This window comes from Sphaerodactylus townsendi, linkage group LG01, assembly GCF_021028975.2.
Source record: "Sphaerodactylus townsendi isolate TG3544 linkage group LG01, MPM_Stown_v2.3, whole genome shotgun sequence".
Lineage (NCBI taxonomy): Eukaryota > Metazoa > Chordata > Lepidosauria > Squamata > Sphaerodactylidae > Sphaerodactylus > Sphaerodactylus townsendi.
The window spans coordinates 142,915,359-142,933,288 of record NC_059425.1 but is presented as its reverse complement, the minus strand read 5'-3'; the positions used below and the strand labels follow the sequence as shown (position 1 = coordinate 142,933,288).

Genomic DNA, 17,930 nt, shown 5'->3' with positions numbered 1-17,930 from the left:
AGCTTTCCAAGCCCGGAGCCACTGGCTTGTTGCGTGCCACTTAGCCACTGCAGTAGAGCATGCCTTATGGTGTGAAGCCAAATGTCTATCCCCCATTTGGATAAGTGGACTCCATCAGGGTGAAAATGCACCTCTTGCACCTCTTCATCTGCAGGATAACCACACCGCCCATATCCCGTACCACCCGGGCTGTGGCCTGACCTGACAACGCCTAGCCCTGTTAACTTTTCTAGGGTTCAGTGCATTCCGCCATGCCCTCTGTTCCAGCAAACACGACCAACACCTTCTGGCCCTTGGCAACCCCCAGTGTAGCACCTGCAGGTCCTCAGCCATCCAGTGTGCCAGCACCACACCCTTCCAAACTGGAATGTCTTTTTCACCCAGCTGGAGCACAACACCGTGAAGAAGGCCAAAGCGAAGCACTGACTCGCAAACTGTAGGCAGCAGGGCATCCAAGACCATGCCTCGACGTCCCAACCAACTAATAGTCACAATATCATCCAAGCCAAAGTTCGTGCCCCATCCAGAATTTGCACAATGCTGTTTCCCACTCAATGCTTACCACTAAGTAGCTATCAACTATAAAACCCCTTAACTATAATACCCCAGTAAAAAGCCTAAGCAGTAATTACCCCAACACTACTATCTATCAACCATATCAACTAACTCTTTTTTTAACAGTGAATCATGATGTGGCGCTTCCCCTCCCCACCCTGGGCTCTCGGGCTGTGGTTCCTTCCCTCCCTCCCTGTCCTGGGGGCTTGTCTCCCCAGAGGTGTCTTTTTCCAGTTGGCTTAAGGGGCCAAGAAATAGTTTAGCCCACAGGGCACCTGCTGTTGTAGGCAGCCCGTCCCAGACTTCACAGCCTTCCCTTCCTATCCCTGTGAGTGCAGGAAATGGATCTGCTGCAGTTGCCTCACTGACAGCTGGACCCAAGCTCCAAAGGGGCAGCACGCCCAGCCCAGTTACCTCACTGGGCTAGAGTCAGTTCCCCTGGGCTGAGCTGCCTTCTGCCTGCCCACCCGGCCCAACCTTGCCGCTTCCTCCTTTTTCCTCCCCACCATCACTAACAAGTCCCCTCCCAGCACCCCGCTGCAGCGGCAGCTCCCGAGCGCCGTTGCCTCCGCTCTTAAATGCCCTTCCGGCTCTCAAATCCCTCCCTCTCCCCAGCTGAGGCTACTCTAAGCCTCGTTGATTGGGCTCAGCTGCGCTCCATGCAGCTCTTTCTCCCCGCGCCCCGCTGAGCCCTCGCCCTGCCTCGCCGTCGCCTCTTCGACCTGGCTCCGTTTCACCCCGTCGCCAACTTCCTCCTTGATTGCATTGATGATTCGACCTGCCAGCGAGGTTCCCGCCCGCCCGAACGCGCAAGTCCGGGCACGGTGGTGGCGGGAGCCCCTGCCGCGCTCAGATACATGAGGTGGATGGGAGAGTAAGACAGCTTAAAAATTTCCAAGCCCCTTAACAGTGAACCATGGGGTGGATGAGGGAAAAGACAACTTGCACTCCCAAGCCTTTTTAAAAAAAGGAACAGTAAAATTGTTCCCCAAAATGGCCTCCCAAGGGAAGCCTCAGGCCACCTAAAATGGCCACCAACTGCTCTTCCTCGGGCTCCTATGCCCCTTCTCCAGTAAGCTGGCATGGAGAAAAGCAGTACTGAATGGTACTGAGGAGGAGACAAGCGGCAATAATACAGATGTCAGGCAAGGAGGAAAAGAAACGCAGCATAGTGCCCTTTGAAGGAGGCCCCGCCAATAGTCTGGCGGGCCTCTGAGCATGAACTACCTCCATTACGTGCCCCCACCCCTCCTAATTTGCTGCCCGCTCCCCAGGGCCTAATGCTCAAGTTCTTCCGAGGCCTCAGCAGATGAATCTGGCCCTTCAAAGCAGATAGGCCAGCCACACTGATGATGAGTGAGTGCTCCTCTCGGCTGTCAGCAGAGCTGGCCAGGCGCCACCTTTTATAGGCGCATCGGCCTCCCTCATCATGTGACGGTCCCCTGTCATGTGACCTGGCTGATCAATCAGCAGCAGGGAGGAGGGCAGCTGCTCACTCCTCCCCTGACGCAGCGGCTCCCCAGGCTGGTTCCTGGGGCACATTTTCCTCTCTCAAAAGTGGATAGGAGAACAAATATTCACTCTCCCTGAGGTTCAGATGCTCCACCCTTGCTGAGACAAGCCTGAGAGCACTTCAAAAGTGCTACCATTCAGACCACTGTTACCCTGGAGGTCTCAGCTAGGGGTTTTGAGAAGAGCCTTTAACTTCATTCAGTCTTCCTTTCATTCTGCCATTCTCAATATCTTTCAGCATGGGATGCTATCACCAATCATGTGTAGATTCTCCTAATCAAGGTAGCATATACAATATAGTTTGATTTGCTTGCTCCTCCAGAGTGTTCAAATGTACTCCCCCCAGTTCCACAATGTGACTTGAGATCAACATACCCCTAGAGAAATAACCAATAGAAGCAATAGTGACCTACTAAAGAAAAGTAGGGTTCCATTCTACTCAGTCCGCTGTTCTGAAGCAAGATAGTGGACATCTTCCCATACTTGATCTCAGAAAGGTCAGTGCCTTCATTATCCCAAGAATGGACCTTGGGAACTTTATCAGCTTCAAGGATGTTTATTTCCATAACTCAGTTCAGCCTCAACACTGTAAGTTGCTTCACAGTCTCCTTATTGTTTGTGTAATCAGATAGGCAGTCCAGTAAACTGTGTGCTATTCTGCCCCCTACCCCCTATTCTCTACATAGAGATATGGTAGTTCTGTGACTGGACATTTTGTTTTTGCCAAAAGTGATCTCAGGTTTTCATTTCAACCTGATTTTGTATACTTCACATCTAACCCATCTTCAGATTCAGAAAGAGGTCTTCACTCATTGGTTGTTTGGGGGGTTGCTTTACTTGACCAGGAGAGTTTCTTTCAGGAAAGCCCTACTTCCATTTTTGTGTGTTATTCCATCCCTAACCAAGGACAGAAAGGTTCTTCACACTGTTTTAGAACTGGGTGTCAAACACAAACAACTACTGAAAAAAATGAATCATAAATCCATAATTGTCAAAGTTCATTCTGCTAGAACTGTAGTGATAACTACAACCTTTAGCAGAAGGTTGTAGAAAGATGGTGATCTTCTCTTAATGATCCACATTTATGAAACACTGTGCCTTAAATGTCAGAGCTCAGAAGGATGCCTTGGCTAGGCGAATGATGAATAGTTGTTTTGCGAGACTGCACCTGTGCCTATCACGAGATATGTCAGTTTGCTATCTCATTTGTATCATGCACAGAGATCAGAAATAAGAAAAAGAAAAGGTGCTTATCTGTAACTGGTTTTCTTTGATATTTATTTGTGTAGTTACACAACAGGTGCCTTTTACATTTGCTATGGTGTTATCTTCAGAAGAACTAAAGGGGAGTTTGTGACTCCTCTCTCATGGGCATGCACAGTGGTGCATGGGCTCAGAAGAGGGAAAGATGACTAAATGCTTAGCTTTAGAAGGCTGTAAGTTAAAACTGTGCAGAAGCAAAGCCCATTTTTTTGAAATAGTTGAAAAACATCAGTTACAGGTAAGAAACAAGTAAGTTACAGGTTTCCTCTATTGTGATGAGTTTCCTATACATTTAAATGCTTAGTATTTTAATTTAGTTCCTCAAAATGATTTCGCTCGCATAAAGGTTGAGTAAAGATATAGAAGACTTGAAGATACAGGATTGGATCCTGAAAACTCTGAGGGGAACTCCATTCATAGAACATGTCCTTATCGCTTCCTCTCCCTTCTTGCTGTAGTTCCCTCAGGGTCTCCTAAAAGCCACTTCTGTAGCAAGAAGAGAGAACCTGCAAAAATATCCTCCACGGCAGGAGCAGAACTACCTTTTCTCTCATACAAAGAATGTGTGTGTGTGGATACAATTGATTTTGGTGACTGCATTTGAGTTTCAAGAAACCTTTAAATATTTGTACGGTAAGGGAAGGATGCTGGTTACAAGTATACTTGTAATTATTCCATAGGGACCACCAGGACCAGCTGGCCCCAGAGGAGAGCCAGGAGAAGCTGTAAGTGTTGACTTGTTCCATGTATAATCATTAAAATTTACTGAAGTGAAATTTAGTTGGTATAACTATTATTCTTGTAATGCTATTTTTATAAGGAGCTTGAAGAACGGTGTGATTGATGTGTAGCTCATGAGATTTCAGAGGGTTTTGTTGCTGCATCTCTGTGGTTTAATAATCTTTTTGTGTCCATTGTTTGCTAGCTATGCAATAAGACTGACAGTCTAACAAATAAGACTATAATCCTATCCCTTTGTGACACCTTCTCAAACATGGGAGAAGTCATATAATGGATTATCGAAACAAAAACATGGAGAAGTATCTTGCAATATAACAAAGACCCCTTTCAGTTTTCACTTGAATGAAGAAGAAACGGCAGCATTTGGATTTATACCACCACCACCACCCCGCCCTTTTTCTCTCCTGTAAGGAGACTCAAAGGGGCTTACAAACTTTTTCCCTTCCTCTCCATGCAACAGATACCTTGTGAGGTAGGTGAGTCTGAGAGAGTTCGGAAGAACTGTGATTAGCCCAAGGTCACCCAGCAGAAATATAGGAGTGCGGAAACAAATCTGGTTCACCATAGAAGACTCCATTGTTAAATGAAGGAGTGGGGAATTACACCTGGTTTTCCAGATTAGAATCCACCTGCTTTTAACCACTTTTAACGACTGCACCAACCTGGCTGAATGTTTTAGGAGCAACTGAAAACATGTTTTTTTTTCTCTCATACAAAGAAAAAACTGGGAAAGATGACTAAATGCTTAGCTTTAGAAGGCTGTAAGTTGGACAGCAGTCAACAAATTAATGACTGAATATGAAAATATCAATCTCTGTCCTGTTTTACAGTTAACCTCTATTTCAGCCTTACTCATTGGTCTGGTATTTGAAGGGAAGTATTGTGGCTTCTAATTCAACAAATGACCTAGGATGTATTTGGTTGCTTCCCTTTGTTCAAGTTTAACATGGTCTCTATACTGTTTGCATAAGAGGCTGCCATGTTAACCATCTGGAATGCAATGCCAAGAACCTCATTTATACTGTCATCCTGGTGTTCTATACCTGTCTCATCCCAACCTAGCCATGGTCACTTCCAGATTAGACTACTGTAACTCATTCTGCACAGGGCCACCCTTGAGACTGATTCAGAAACTTCAGCTTGTTCAGAATGCAGCTGCACAGGTCCTTACAGGGACACTGTGGAAAGAGCATGTCCAGCCAGTGCTCTGTTAGCTGTATTGGCTCCAGGTGAAGTACCAAATCAGGTTAAAGGTTCTGTTGTTAACCTAAAAACCCCTAAATTTTCTAGGACCCTGCGAGATCATCTCTCCCAATATGTCCCCTGGAGAGCATTGTGCTCAGCATGTAACAACCTACTGGTGAACCCTGAACTGAAATATGTTCAGTTGTCTTTGGCTACAGCCAGAGCCTTTTGGTCTCTGGCATCAGCCTGGTGGAGTGCTCTGTCCAATGAGACAAGGGCCCTGTGGGATTTATGTCAGGGCCTGCAAAACAGACATGTTCTACCAGACTTGAGGTTGAGAGCAGCAACAGTATTACTCTGGCTGGACTCCTTTTTCCTTTTCTTTCTTTTCTTCTTTCCTTCTTTCTTTTTTTTGTTTTCCTTTGCATTCTTTGCATGCTTTTATTTCTAATCTTTTTATGTTTGTTTAGTTAAGTTCTGAAATTACCTGCCTCCCTCACTGGGCTATTATTCAAGGGAAGGGTGCTGTGAGATTGAATAGAATGTAAGGTATGCAGTTGTTTTATTATATAATATGCATATGTGAACATCTCTGAGCCTGCTTGATGGTGGACAGCAGTCAACAAATCTAATAAATAAATAAATGTGGCAGTTTGCAAACATACCAGCAGAATCGCTACTCCCAATTTAGGGAGCCAGGAACAGAACCTTACATTATATATTGAACTGAAGTTTTCTCAACTGTGTGATTAGAAGAGGATTTCTCCTTTTTTGTCTTTAAATGCTTTAAATGATTAATTATGCAACTATTATACATACCATCAGGGAAGGAATGTTGCCCCATTCCACTTCATCAGCAGAAGGTCTAAACAGAGCCTAATATGTACAAGCACACACATGTAGATTCTTTTCATAATCAGAGGCATGACAAACTTGGCAGTTCTAACTGTCTGTATTTATCCTACATCCATTCATTTAGGGGAGCTCTGCTGAATATATGGGCCAGCAATCCCACTCACCTCCCACCCCCCTCTGTGACTTCAAAACAGGGTTTATTTGTTATTACAAATTTCAGCCTTCCAAGGTAGCAGACAAAAAGAACTCCACTAAATCAAGATTAAAAACACATTAATATATATAAAAACTATTAAAGCAATTAAAGCAAAACACATGAATAGGAGAAACAATCCACTAGAATCAGTAATTGTGTGATTGGCTGGAGGGAACAGTGGAGAGTTCTATAACCAGCGCTCAGGAATTCTGGGAGGAGTTCTGAGGAGTTTTGCTCACTGAGAGGTTTGAGTGGTGAGAGAGCTCGGTGGAGGAGTTCAGTCAGATCAAGTTGAACGGGAATATTACCAGAGTGCTCCATTCTCTGGCATTGTCCAGAAGGCTCTGTGGAAGAGGAACTAGTAGAGCAGAAAAAGCATCTGCAGTTTGTCCCTGGTTTAAACCAAAAACACACTGAAATGCAAGGTTGAAATTTGAGGTTCTCTAAAGGGGAAAGATCCATTCTGGAAAATAAGTGGAATACTTATTGGAGTGGTGATCCTGAAAAAATGGAATAGAAGTGGATTTTTATTTTCTGTACAAAGGTCAGAAAATTGAAGAAAAATCCAGCTCAGAGAAATCAACCAGTGGCCAAGACAAGATTGTCTTTGGAGTGTATGGGAAGTTAATGTCAAATTTTAAAAAAGATCTGAGGAAAATCTTCTTAGGAAAAAAAGCACTACTGTTTGTTTTGTTTTGAAACAACTATATTTATTTATTGAATGAAACGTCCTGTGTGGGTAGCCTGAGATTGTAACCATTCAGAGAGAGAGAGAGAGAGAGAGAGAGAGAGAGAGCAGCTGAACTCAAGTAAAGTGATAACAACTGATTTAGATGGGGGAGCTTACCTCCTGTCTCTCCCACTGTAGCATCAGATGCACATCTGAAGTGCTCTTGCTTTCCATGGGGAAAGCCGAGAGCAAGAGCAGTAGGCATGTAGTAACTTCCTTGCACATCAGCACAAGGAAGTTTGCCATGGGCCACATCTGCTCCCTGCATACAGCAACTTTTTTGTACATTGATACAAGGAAGTTTGTCATGCTGAGGTTCAGTTGCCAGCACACCGCAGGGGGCCCCTGCCTAATCAGCCAACTTCCATTCAACACAGCAGAAAGCTGCAGCTTGCATTTAACTATATACCAACTCGCTGACTTACCTGATTTCAGTTAACTCATAAATATTTTGATGTGCCAACATCTTTTAGTGTTCCTGAAAATAAAACTTCTTATGTTTGTTTAACTTTTTGAAAGCAGCAAAAGTATTTTGTGCCTCTATTCATTGTTAGGAAGTCTGACTGGAAAAGAAAAGGGGTTAAGGAATTTTATATGTATAATATAATCCTCTGTCTCAACTGAGCAGTTGGTTGTTCTTTTATTTGTTCCACTCATTTTTGAAATGTGGGAAATAAATATCCGTTAACACCACCTGTAAATATCCGTTTATTCAAACAATTGGTGGCTGCTCAGGGGGATTTCACTGTGACAGTTATAATGTTGGCAGGAAAACTCCTGAGAGCAAGTTGCCAGGGCAGGACAGAGGAAGTCTTCATATTCTTCATTGTTCCATTTTGTGCATAAGGAAAATGGAAATGCTTTACCTGTTATATTTGTGCATATCAGCGAGGAGGCCTGTCAGAACAAAACCTACAGAGGAAAGTCTGGTGTTAGGTTCCCTTGTGATGTGGTTGCAAGGAGAACACAGCTGATTTTTTACTATCATTGATAAGATAATTACTAGTTATTACTTCTGAGAATTGTTCAATACAGTTTATATAAAAGGATAATTTAAAAAAATCAGAATTAACTGAACAGATGACAGTACAAAACATGTAGGTGTTTATCTTACATTTGGCTGCACCCAGACGCCAACACAGTAGATAAAAAAGAACAGCTGCTTTAATATTTTATTCATAAGTAAATGTCATCCCTGCATTCTCCAAGTTTTAAGAAGGCTGAAAGTTTCAATCTCCAGAGGAAAGTGAAGCCGTGTATTTTTTCAGGAAAATGCATGTATTTTTTCACATGAATTCACATATGGCACAAATAGTAGATATGTATAAGTAGAGGACCCACAAGGGCTTGAGGAGGGAATTTTATTTTTCACTCCCCATTTCTTCTTTCTCTTTTGTAAAAGTCAGGGGACTGAAGGGGACTTTTGTAAAAGCCAGGGGACCTCTCCCCTTTCTCTGTTTCCTTTTTTCCTTCCCCACCAACCAAACTATTTTTATCTTTGCCCCCATCTTCAGCTGTCCCTCCTTCAGTCCCCTGGCACATCTTCCTAGGAAACGTATGGCCAAATTACCCAGTATCAGCCACTGAGTCCAGTTTTATGGTGAGAAACCCACAAGGACTTCCAGAGAGCACTTTCCCCCTGTATCTTTCCTTCCTACCATCAACCAACTTATCTTTTATGTTAGGCCACATTTATTATTTATTTATTTCATTGATGCCCTGCCTTTCTTCATGATGGGTACCCAAAGCAACTGACATCATTGTCCTCTTCACCATTTTATCCTCATAAAACCCCAAGAGGCCAGTTAGGCTGCGAATGGCTGCTTCAACACAACACAATGGCATGGAGCTCTATTTAAACTCCCCCTTTTTGTTGAGGCAGGCTGTAGTTTATTTCATTTCTGAAGTCCTTGCATTTAAGGAAATTGTTTAATGAACTGTTAATGAAACTTTCAGCTATAATACTGAGGACACTGTCATGTAGATAAAACTGGCTAGGAAATAAATCAGCATTGCGATCATCTCAAACTATTCAAATAATGTCCTTTGGATGGGTAAAACCATTTTGATTAATAATGAAAATTTTGGTGTTTGATGTTTTAGGAAAAGACAGAAGGAACTGACAAATAAATAGCATCAGCTTTCATTATATTTTTTAAAATAAACCCAAGGGCATATATTATCTATCATTTTTAATGCTGCAGTTGGGTTATGAAAATCCAGTTCCTTGCCTCAAATATAACATTCTAGATTTTTGACTTGTAAGATTTTGAATGGGATGTATTTTGATAGGTACAGGTAAGTTCAGTTTTTCTAAGCCATATGTAAGGAAGAGAGTCTGTCATATGAAATGTAAAAAATGTTTAAGAATGAAACATTTCACATTTTAATCAACATTTTAAGACTGCTTGCTGTTGCAAGGAAGGAAACCTTAGTGAGGCATACTCTGTCATATTGTTCTTCAGAGCAGACCTATTTTAACTTAGCAAATAATATGAAATATAAGGAAAACAAATATAACAGCCCTGTGCTCTTTTTTTTTAATTAACCAGGGTTTACCAGGAAACCATGGAACACCTGGAAACCCGGGAATTAAAGGAGAAAAGGTAAGCTTTGAAACAGATTAAATAAACTTTTGTTCAATAGAAATAATTCACAAATCAGGTGGGAGACACCCCCCCAGTCTATGATGAGTGTGCTTGCCTCAAATATATTATAAGTTTTATTTTACCAACCCAAATATCCCAAAGAGATTACTCCTGGACCTTGTTTATGATGGAATAGGCAATATCAGGTGTATAAAAAGAATGGGAAAAGATCCTGCCGGAAGTGGGGGAGGTGGCGTAAGGAAAGGTAACCAGATAGGAGTGTGGAAGCCCATCCCCTTCCCTCCCTTGCATGCCACCCCTCATTCCCTCCCCTTCCCTTGCATGCCACCCCTCCTCCTCCCTCCGCTAGGGTGGGTGGGGCAAGTCCAGATGCCGGGCTCCCTCCCCTCCCTTGCATGCCACCCCTCACTTACTTCCCTCCCTTGCATGTCACCCCTCCCTCCCCTCCCTTCACTAGGGTGGGTGGGCCATGTCCAGATGCCAGGCCCCCTCTAATGAGGAGCACTGGTAGGATGACCCCACTGTGCTGGAACCCTCTTGGGAGAGCAGCAGTTGTTCCTTCTGTCCGCTTCCAGAGCTATGTGGGCTTTTCAGGATCTTTATGTAGGTGAGAGGTGGCCCAACACAACCACGGTAGCACTATATTGCTTCCTGCCCCCCCTCTGAAAGACACCTCCATATGTGGAGGCAGAAATCTCTGAATACCAGTGCTGGGAAGCAGAAGCAGGGGAGGTCCTCAGCCACTTTGCTCTGTTTGTGTGGCCCTCTAGGGGAATTGCTTGGTTGTTGTGCAAAACAGTTTGTTGGAGTAGAGGTTCCAGCAGGCTGCTCTTACAGCAGGCTGTTAAATGTCTTTTCCTTGCTACTCTTGGGCGACATTCTGCTGCTTCTTGGAAGTGCCACACTGTCTGTAGCAAGCCAGGGAGCAAGCGTGCTATCTCTTTCTCCTTCCCTATTCAGTATGTTTTTTCACTAAATGTTTCCTTTAATCCTTAATCAATTTGTGTGACAGCTGTTATGCACGCACTCAGCCCAACAGTTTAATGATAGAGAGAACCCTGGAATGGGATGCTTCACTGTTCAGGATTCCCTGCAGGAACTGACTACAATTCCAGTGGTCAAGGGGCAGCCATGTTATTCTGTTGCTGCAAAAACAAACAGGAATCTTGTGGCATCTTAAAGTTTTTTTTCTACCTAGGGTTATTTTAACTTTATGCTTCTGTGGGCTGTAATGAGTTCTGGTTTACAAAAACTTAGGTTAGAATAAAATGTTAGCCTCTAGTGCTTAACCTGAATGACAGCTGTTGCCTCAGTCAGCTAACACTAACTACTACTGAGACAGAGCCCTTGCAGATAGAGTACACCTGGTTTGTGTGCCCAAGGAGAGCTGCAGTGCTTGTTTGCAGTATGAGATTGCTTTCCTGTTGCTGAGCAGAATAAGAATTTGCAGTTGAGAGCATTTTTTTTTACTGCTTCAGCACTCATATAAAATGCTCATAAGTAAAAATGATCCAGTTGGTTTGCCGTTGCATAGAGATATCAGAGTTTTGAATGAGAAAATAAAGCCTGTCAGGAAAATCACCAGTTGCCTTTTTAGGAACGCCTTTTTAAAAAATAAAAGCTCTCAAAGCAAATTATTTGGCTGTGGAAGTGGAAGTCTGGAATGCATTCAAATCCAGAATAAATAGTTCAATTAAATTACCCTCTTCTATGAAATTAACATCATTTTCTTATGTATTACATAGGGGGAAACGGGTGGAATTATAGGTCCCCCTGGACCTCCAGGTTCTAAAGGTGACACAGGCCCTCCAGGATCAAGCCTCCCAGGAAAACCAGTAAGTATCATTGACCTATGTCATACAAGAGCCCTTGACATCATCAACATAACCTCTAGCTGCGCAGCAAGTCTCACACAAATGTGCACTCTTAAAACAAACACATGTAAGCAAAGACAATGAGAAAAGCTTTCTGTAGAGTTGATGATTCTGGATTACTCAAGCAAGTCAGTCACCTTTTTCCCTATCTCTCCTGATCCTTTGTGGCTTACCCCCTTCCTGTCATGTGTAACTCAGAAATAAATTTGGATTTGATTTTATAACTAAAGCACAAATAAATTACAGTATTGTGATGTATTTATAATGAAATATTCTGAGTTCAACTCAGTAACTGAATAGGATTTCTTGTACATTTCATTGTGTGTGTGTGTTTATTAATTTAAAAATTATGTCAATGACTGTCAAATTCACATAAAGATTGTCAAAAACTATCTTTCAGGGTAGAATTTTTATTGTGTTTTAGGGACCAGCTGGGTCTGCTGGAACACCAGGTCCACGTGGACCTAAGGTATGCTGTTCTGACTTCTGTTTTGAAATTGTTTGCATAATATGTGCTTTTAAAGAGGCTTACACAAAGCTTTATCTTTTTAGGGAGAAAGAGGACTACCTGGCGTACAAGGGGCCCCTGGAGAAATGGGTCCAGTAGGAATTGGAATCCAAGGCTCCCCTGTAAGTATAGAAAATACTATTTGTGATTTTTTTAAATGACAGGAATTAAAGGAAATACCATATTCACATGTCATATTTACACAGATGACACTATCTTTATTTAAAATATGATTACTGATAAAGTTTGCCAGCTCCAGATTGGGAAATACTTGGAGAATTTTGGAGGTGGAGCTTGTGGGAGTGTGGTTTGGGGAGTGGAGGAACTTCAGTGGGTATAATGACATGGCAGCCATTTTCTCCTGGTGAACTAATCTCTATTGCCTGAAGATCAATTCTAATGGCAGGATATCTCCAGCCACCGCATGGAAGTTGGCAACTCTATAAATGAAGTAGCATTTCCTGTTTCCCCACCACTTGCAAAAACTCTTAAATTATTGCAAGGGGCATAAAAATTAGAGACTTGTTCTTCAACTATTGTACTGTAGCAAACTTCTCCAGGTATTTGTGAAGACTATGGACATCAAAGAGATCTTTTAAAATTGCATAAATATGAACTTCTGTGATTCTGCATTTCAGGGATCCTGGAAATCATATATCTAGGTGTTTAATAAGTTTCCATGGTGCTTGCCAAACAATGGCCAATGAGGAAAAATTAGATACCTAATTATACAAGACTCTTTGGAAAAGGACACCCAGGTCTTCATTAATGTAATAAACAATATAGATATGTGAATGTTATAACTCCTACTGAACAAACCTCCTCAAAATTTAACAGATTGTTACAGAGTGAGTCCCCAGGAACAGAGGGAGATCAAATTCTAAATAGGACAGAGGCAGCAGAAACCACTGATCCCTGTAACTTTCTGTCTGATTACTGCTAAGAAGGAGAGTGTATTGCTTGCTACACAACAAGGCAAGGGATATCACTAACTTCTCTCCTCTGTTCTGTTGTAATTTATATTACTTGCTGTTAACTATACACTACCACTGAAAAATCAGTACAAATGCAGTCCCAACATTTATTGGAAGAATTGTGTGACTTCCTTATTTTGCCTAGCCTTCAATGGTGAAGGTACCATTTGATGTGTGGTTTAGAGGCTGTGAGTCTATAATTGCTTGCAACCTTTCTGTTTTAACAGAATGTTATTCATAATATTATAGTTGAGTTGTGTTTCAAAATCTAATTACTTGCCCAAGCTCTATGGGTAGCGGAGGTTGAAAAGCAAACTCAAAAATCTATCATATATCCTTGCAGTATTTATTCAACTGGGACAGGAGTACAGCTGTGCATGATAGAGTCTTGTGACCAGTACATGACAGCTGAAGAATCTTCTCCCTCCTACACACTTTATGTAAGACAACTTCTTCAGAGGATTATTTTATATTCCGTTTCGCTCTCCCTCGCCCACCCAGCCACTAACCTTCAACATGGCCTGTGGCTTTCATATTGTAAACAGGGATTGTGATCAATTTTTTTTTGCCCAAGTAGTGGAGAAGGGCAGTCAGTGTTCCACTGCCAGACTTTCTTCCACTGCTCAGATGTCCTCAGTAAATAAGGTTTCATGTTTTGACAATGATGCTCATGAATCGTGTCATAATGCCATGAATTATGTACATATTCTGCAAACTGAAATCTGCTCAAAATGTTTCACTTTATTTCTTCAGATTGCAAAATTAATCTTTTTTTGGTTTGGTTTGTATTTGTAGCCTGCTCTATAGCCAAAGGTCTCAGGGTGGGTTACAACGTAAAAGCTTATCTCAGTGGGTCTCACGGAGGGGGCGGAGGCGGGATTGTCACTGTAAGTCCAAAACTTACCAAGAAATGACCAGCCCATGATAACAGGCTTACCATCAGCTGTTCTATTAACAGGGCTCCACTGCCACATACAGGTAGTTTTTTAAAATAGCACCCAATTCCTGTCCCTATGCCATGTTGCTTTTAAATGTGCAGATTCCATGATCCCCACCATAGTATTTTGGGTAGTATCTGGTCAGGTCCATTATTCTTGTTTAATTTTGCTGGATTGTAAACCAAAATATGTTACTGACAGGGATAAATTCAAATGAAATTGCTGATCAGGGGATGCAACTTGGCACAGAAAATCTAATTCCCATGGCACTGGGCACTAGCAATCCTGATTCTAGGTATTAGCAAGAAGAAGTTTTATATTATGAAGCCAGGATGTTTTGGGTATGGGTCTGGAGAATCACCTTGTATTTTAAACCACAGTTCCTTTGAGTAATTGAAGGAAAACTCATCAGACAGATTAGGATAATTTAGTTATTTGTCATTGTTGAATAAAATATTGATGTCATTTTCCAACAGGATGTTAATTTTCAGATTGATCCTATGTTTGTTAAAGTGAATTCCATTGAATTCAGTAGAGATTACTCCTAAGTTAATGTGCATGTATTGCAGCCTGAAATTTGTAACCAGATTGCAGAGCAGACTCTTGGTACTACATTACTCTGAATCAGATTCCCACCACTACTAAATGTTTACATTGTAGTCAAAACGAATTAATGTATTTCAACCATTGTATAACAAGAAAAATCCTTCCCCCCCCCCTCTCATTTACAGGGTATCAAAGGACCTAATGGGGAACAAGGGGTCCAGGTAATATACATACAGCAAAAGCTAGATGAATGCCATTTATATATTTACTAGCAGCAAAAGCCATTGCAGGGGGGAGATGCAATGGGCTGTAGCAAAGGGAGGCTGAGCAAGCATTTTCCTTCACAGTGGGGTTTACCAGGACTGTTACTGTCCCCCCTTCTCCTGGCGAGAAGGACCTACCTTGTCCTGAGTTTGTGGTCGCAGGAGTCCGGTAAACGTGGAAGACTGGTGGGGGGGGAGGGCAGGTGGGCATGGAGTAGTTTGAGAGGGAGGGATGGGTTTGTTTGGGATGGGAGAGAGTGGAAAGGGTCTATTTGGGGGAAGGTGAAAAGGGGAGAGTTGGGGTGGAGGGGGGAATGGAGGAGGCTGGGGTAGGGAGGAATGGGGAGGTTTCGGGTGAGGAATAGTAGAACAGGAAGGGGTGGGATGGGGAAGTGTTGAATGGAGAGACTTGGGGTGATGGAAAGGGAAAGCTTGGGATGGGGTAGAATGGGAAGATGAAGCTTGGGTTTGGGGAATGGAGAAAAGGTGTGACATGGGGTGGAATAGGGAGGCTGGAGCCATCTCGCTGCATGGGGGCAGAGAGAGGGTGGGCATGAGAGTGGAGAGGACCGAGCCAGCAGGGGAGTAGGTGGGAAGCCACCACTTGGGCACTGTCCTAGGTCCTTGCCCTTGGTGGCCATTCTCCACCCCCTCCTCCCTGGTAGTTCTTCGCCCCTCCCACCACAACTCACTGTTTGTGCTGGCTGGGCGGGAGCTGTTTTTGGACCTCACAGGTGGGTTGGCAGGATCAGGTTGGAGGCCAGAGGCCAGGACAGGAGTAGGTGGGGTGGTGGGGTGGCAGGTGTCGGAGTGTGGGGAAGGATGGGCAGGGGCTAGGGTGGCTTTTTGTGGGCCCAGTGGGAGAGCGCAAGTTGCTGGAGCCAGTTTTAGTTTTGGGTGTGCGGAAGTTGGGGGAAAGGTCAGTTGTTGCCACCCCAAGTGACAGAGCAGCAGTAGGCCATGTGGAGTGCAGGGGTAATGAGGTGGGGTAGGGGACCTGGGTTTGGTTTGGGGTGCAGGGAAGGGCCTGCTTTTTGTGTGCCCAGAGAAAGAGCCTGGGTCCCCACCAGGAGCGCCAGCCCAGCTTAGTTTCTGGGGGTTGCGGGAGGGCAGAAGTGAGGGGACCTTGAGGGTGGTGGCAGGGCAGGTAGATTTGGGAGGGATCAGGTAGGACATGGGCCAATGGGCATTCAGGACGCACAAGGCTTTGGTGGGCATTCATCCTGCATAGCAATTGGCTAAGGGTTCGCCATCGTATGTTCCAACCCCTAGCCAATTATATATGGTAAGATTATATAACTGTTTTTTGATGCTCAACTTGCTTCTTCCTTAGGGCCCAAGAGGACCTCCTGGATTACCAGGAACTCCGGGAGCCCCAGGTATTGATGTAAGTACTAGCTTTGTAAATTCTATAATGCTAAGATTTTCTCCCCTATAGAAGATAAGAATATAAAATGCAGTACAATTTTTTAACAGGGTATTCCAGGACGTGATGGAAAGCCAGGACTTCCGGGCCCTCCAGGTGATCCAGTATGTATACTGACCAAGGCCTCTGTTGGTAATTAGGAGTGGATTCTGCAGATGATCAATTTACAATAGGACAGTGACATCTGAAATTTTAAATGTTGAATGCAAAAACAAACAAACCCTTATTTAAATATGACTCTAATCCCCATCAATTAGGATTTTAGTCCACAAATGCTTATACTAGTGTAGTCTCACTGAATTTAATAATCTGCAGGTGTCTTGACTATGGCATCTTCCAGACAGCCTTAATTTCATTTCCCATTATTGCCATTTTAAAATATTATATAAATAAAGAACTGTAATTCCAATTGAGTCTTGTGTTCTATCTGGTTAAGTGCTGGCACCATTCCATATAACTAGCTCAAAGGGCTGCTGCAATGATAAAATGGAAGAGGAAGAATTTTGTAAGCTGCTTTGTGTGTCTATTGGGGAGAAAAGGGGCTATAAATATCTAAATTAATGAACAGGAAGCTTGTTTCTTACTACTTACCTTTTGCTATTTTTGTTACTTTTTTTTGCCTCTAAATGCCACATGAATTCTAATTTCTATTGAACCCTAGGATCTTCCACCCTCCACCTACCCATGCCACCCACTGGCCATGTTACCTGATTTGTTGCCATATAATATTGTGATTTGCTACTTCTATAGAGAAGGTTTATACCAAAGCATTATGACAGCTAACAGTCTGATGGTGATAGTTACCATTCTGCCATAGTGGTTATTAAGGTTTTTATGGATTTGGCCCTTGGATGGATCAGGAGGCAGACTAGGGACACAGAAGTTAAGAGAGGAAAGAACACCGCATGCCTCCTGGAGCCTCGTTTCCACAGGGAGAGCGGAAATGTCCAATGGGTCCTCTACATCTGGATAAAAAGTCTCTATTTGCATATCTGGACAAGGGTTGGTCAGTGAAGATAAGATGTACTGATATAATTAGCCAAAGGTAAAATTGGAATCTTTTAGAGGCAACTTGGAACAATCCCTGACTGGATAGCTGATCCTCAGTTACTTGAATGGGATAGCAGTAAATGGCATGTTTAGATGCTTATCAGCCAGATGTTTATTTATCCAGATGTAGAGGACCCATTGGACATTTCCGCTCTCCCTGTGAAAACACCAGAAAGATCTTGGTCACTTCAAAACAATGCATGTATGCTTATTGTAACTATATTATATTATTATATTAAACAATGAATGCCTAACCTTCTTGAATAATATTACAGCTTTATAACTTCCTGCTTCATTCCAGGTTGCTCTTCCTCTCCTTGGAGACATGGGTGCCTTATTAAAGGTAATCACGTTATATGAAAAGACTTATTTTGTGCTTATTATAAATAGACACTGTGTATATGTAAAGTGCTATTAAATCACAGCTTATGGTGACTCCAGAAAATGGTTTCAAGGTAAATGGTTACGCAGAGGTGGTTTTCCATTGCCTTATTCTGCAGAATCTTCTTTAGAGATCTTTCTTCCAAGTATTGATCTTACTAAGCTTCCGAAATGGAGTCTTTCCTCTCCATAAATGGACATTACTAAGTATAAATCTTCACAAAATCTTCTTAGTGGGCTGAATTCATTCTCTGAGCATACCTGATCACAGTAGATTACATGCTTCTGGTGTCTGGGGGTATATCCTGGGTCCTACCCATTTTT

General features: G+C 42.8%; 1 protein-coding gene across 1 annotated transcript in view; it reads left to right on the top strand.

Annotated features, from left to right (window-relative positions):
* COL19A1 (collagen type XIX alpha 1 chain) overlaps positions 1-17,930 on the top strand; it is a 248,436-nt gene that overhangs the window by 189,319 nt on the left and 41,187 nt on the right. Inside the window, exons 22-30 of the mRNA XM_048496321.1 lie at positions 4,011-4,055; positions 9,590-9,643; positions 11,392-11,481; positions 11,945-11,989; positions 12,073-12,150; positions 14,672-14,707; positions 16,083-16,136; positions 16,226-16,279; positions 17,527-17,568. Of these exons, the coding sequence (XP_048352278.1) occupies positions 4,011-4,055; positions 9,590-9,643; positions 11,392-11,481; positions 11,945-11,989; positions 12,073-12,150; positions 14,672-14,707; positions 16,083-16,136; positions 16,226-16,279; positions 17,527-17,568 (498 nt within the window). The remainder of the gene's footprint in view (positions 1-4,010; positions 4,056-9,589; positions 9,644-11,391; positions 11,482-11,944; positions 11,990-12,072; positions 12,151-14,671; positions 14,708-16,082; positions 16,137-16,225; positions 16,280-17,526; positions 17,569-17,930) is intronic.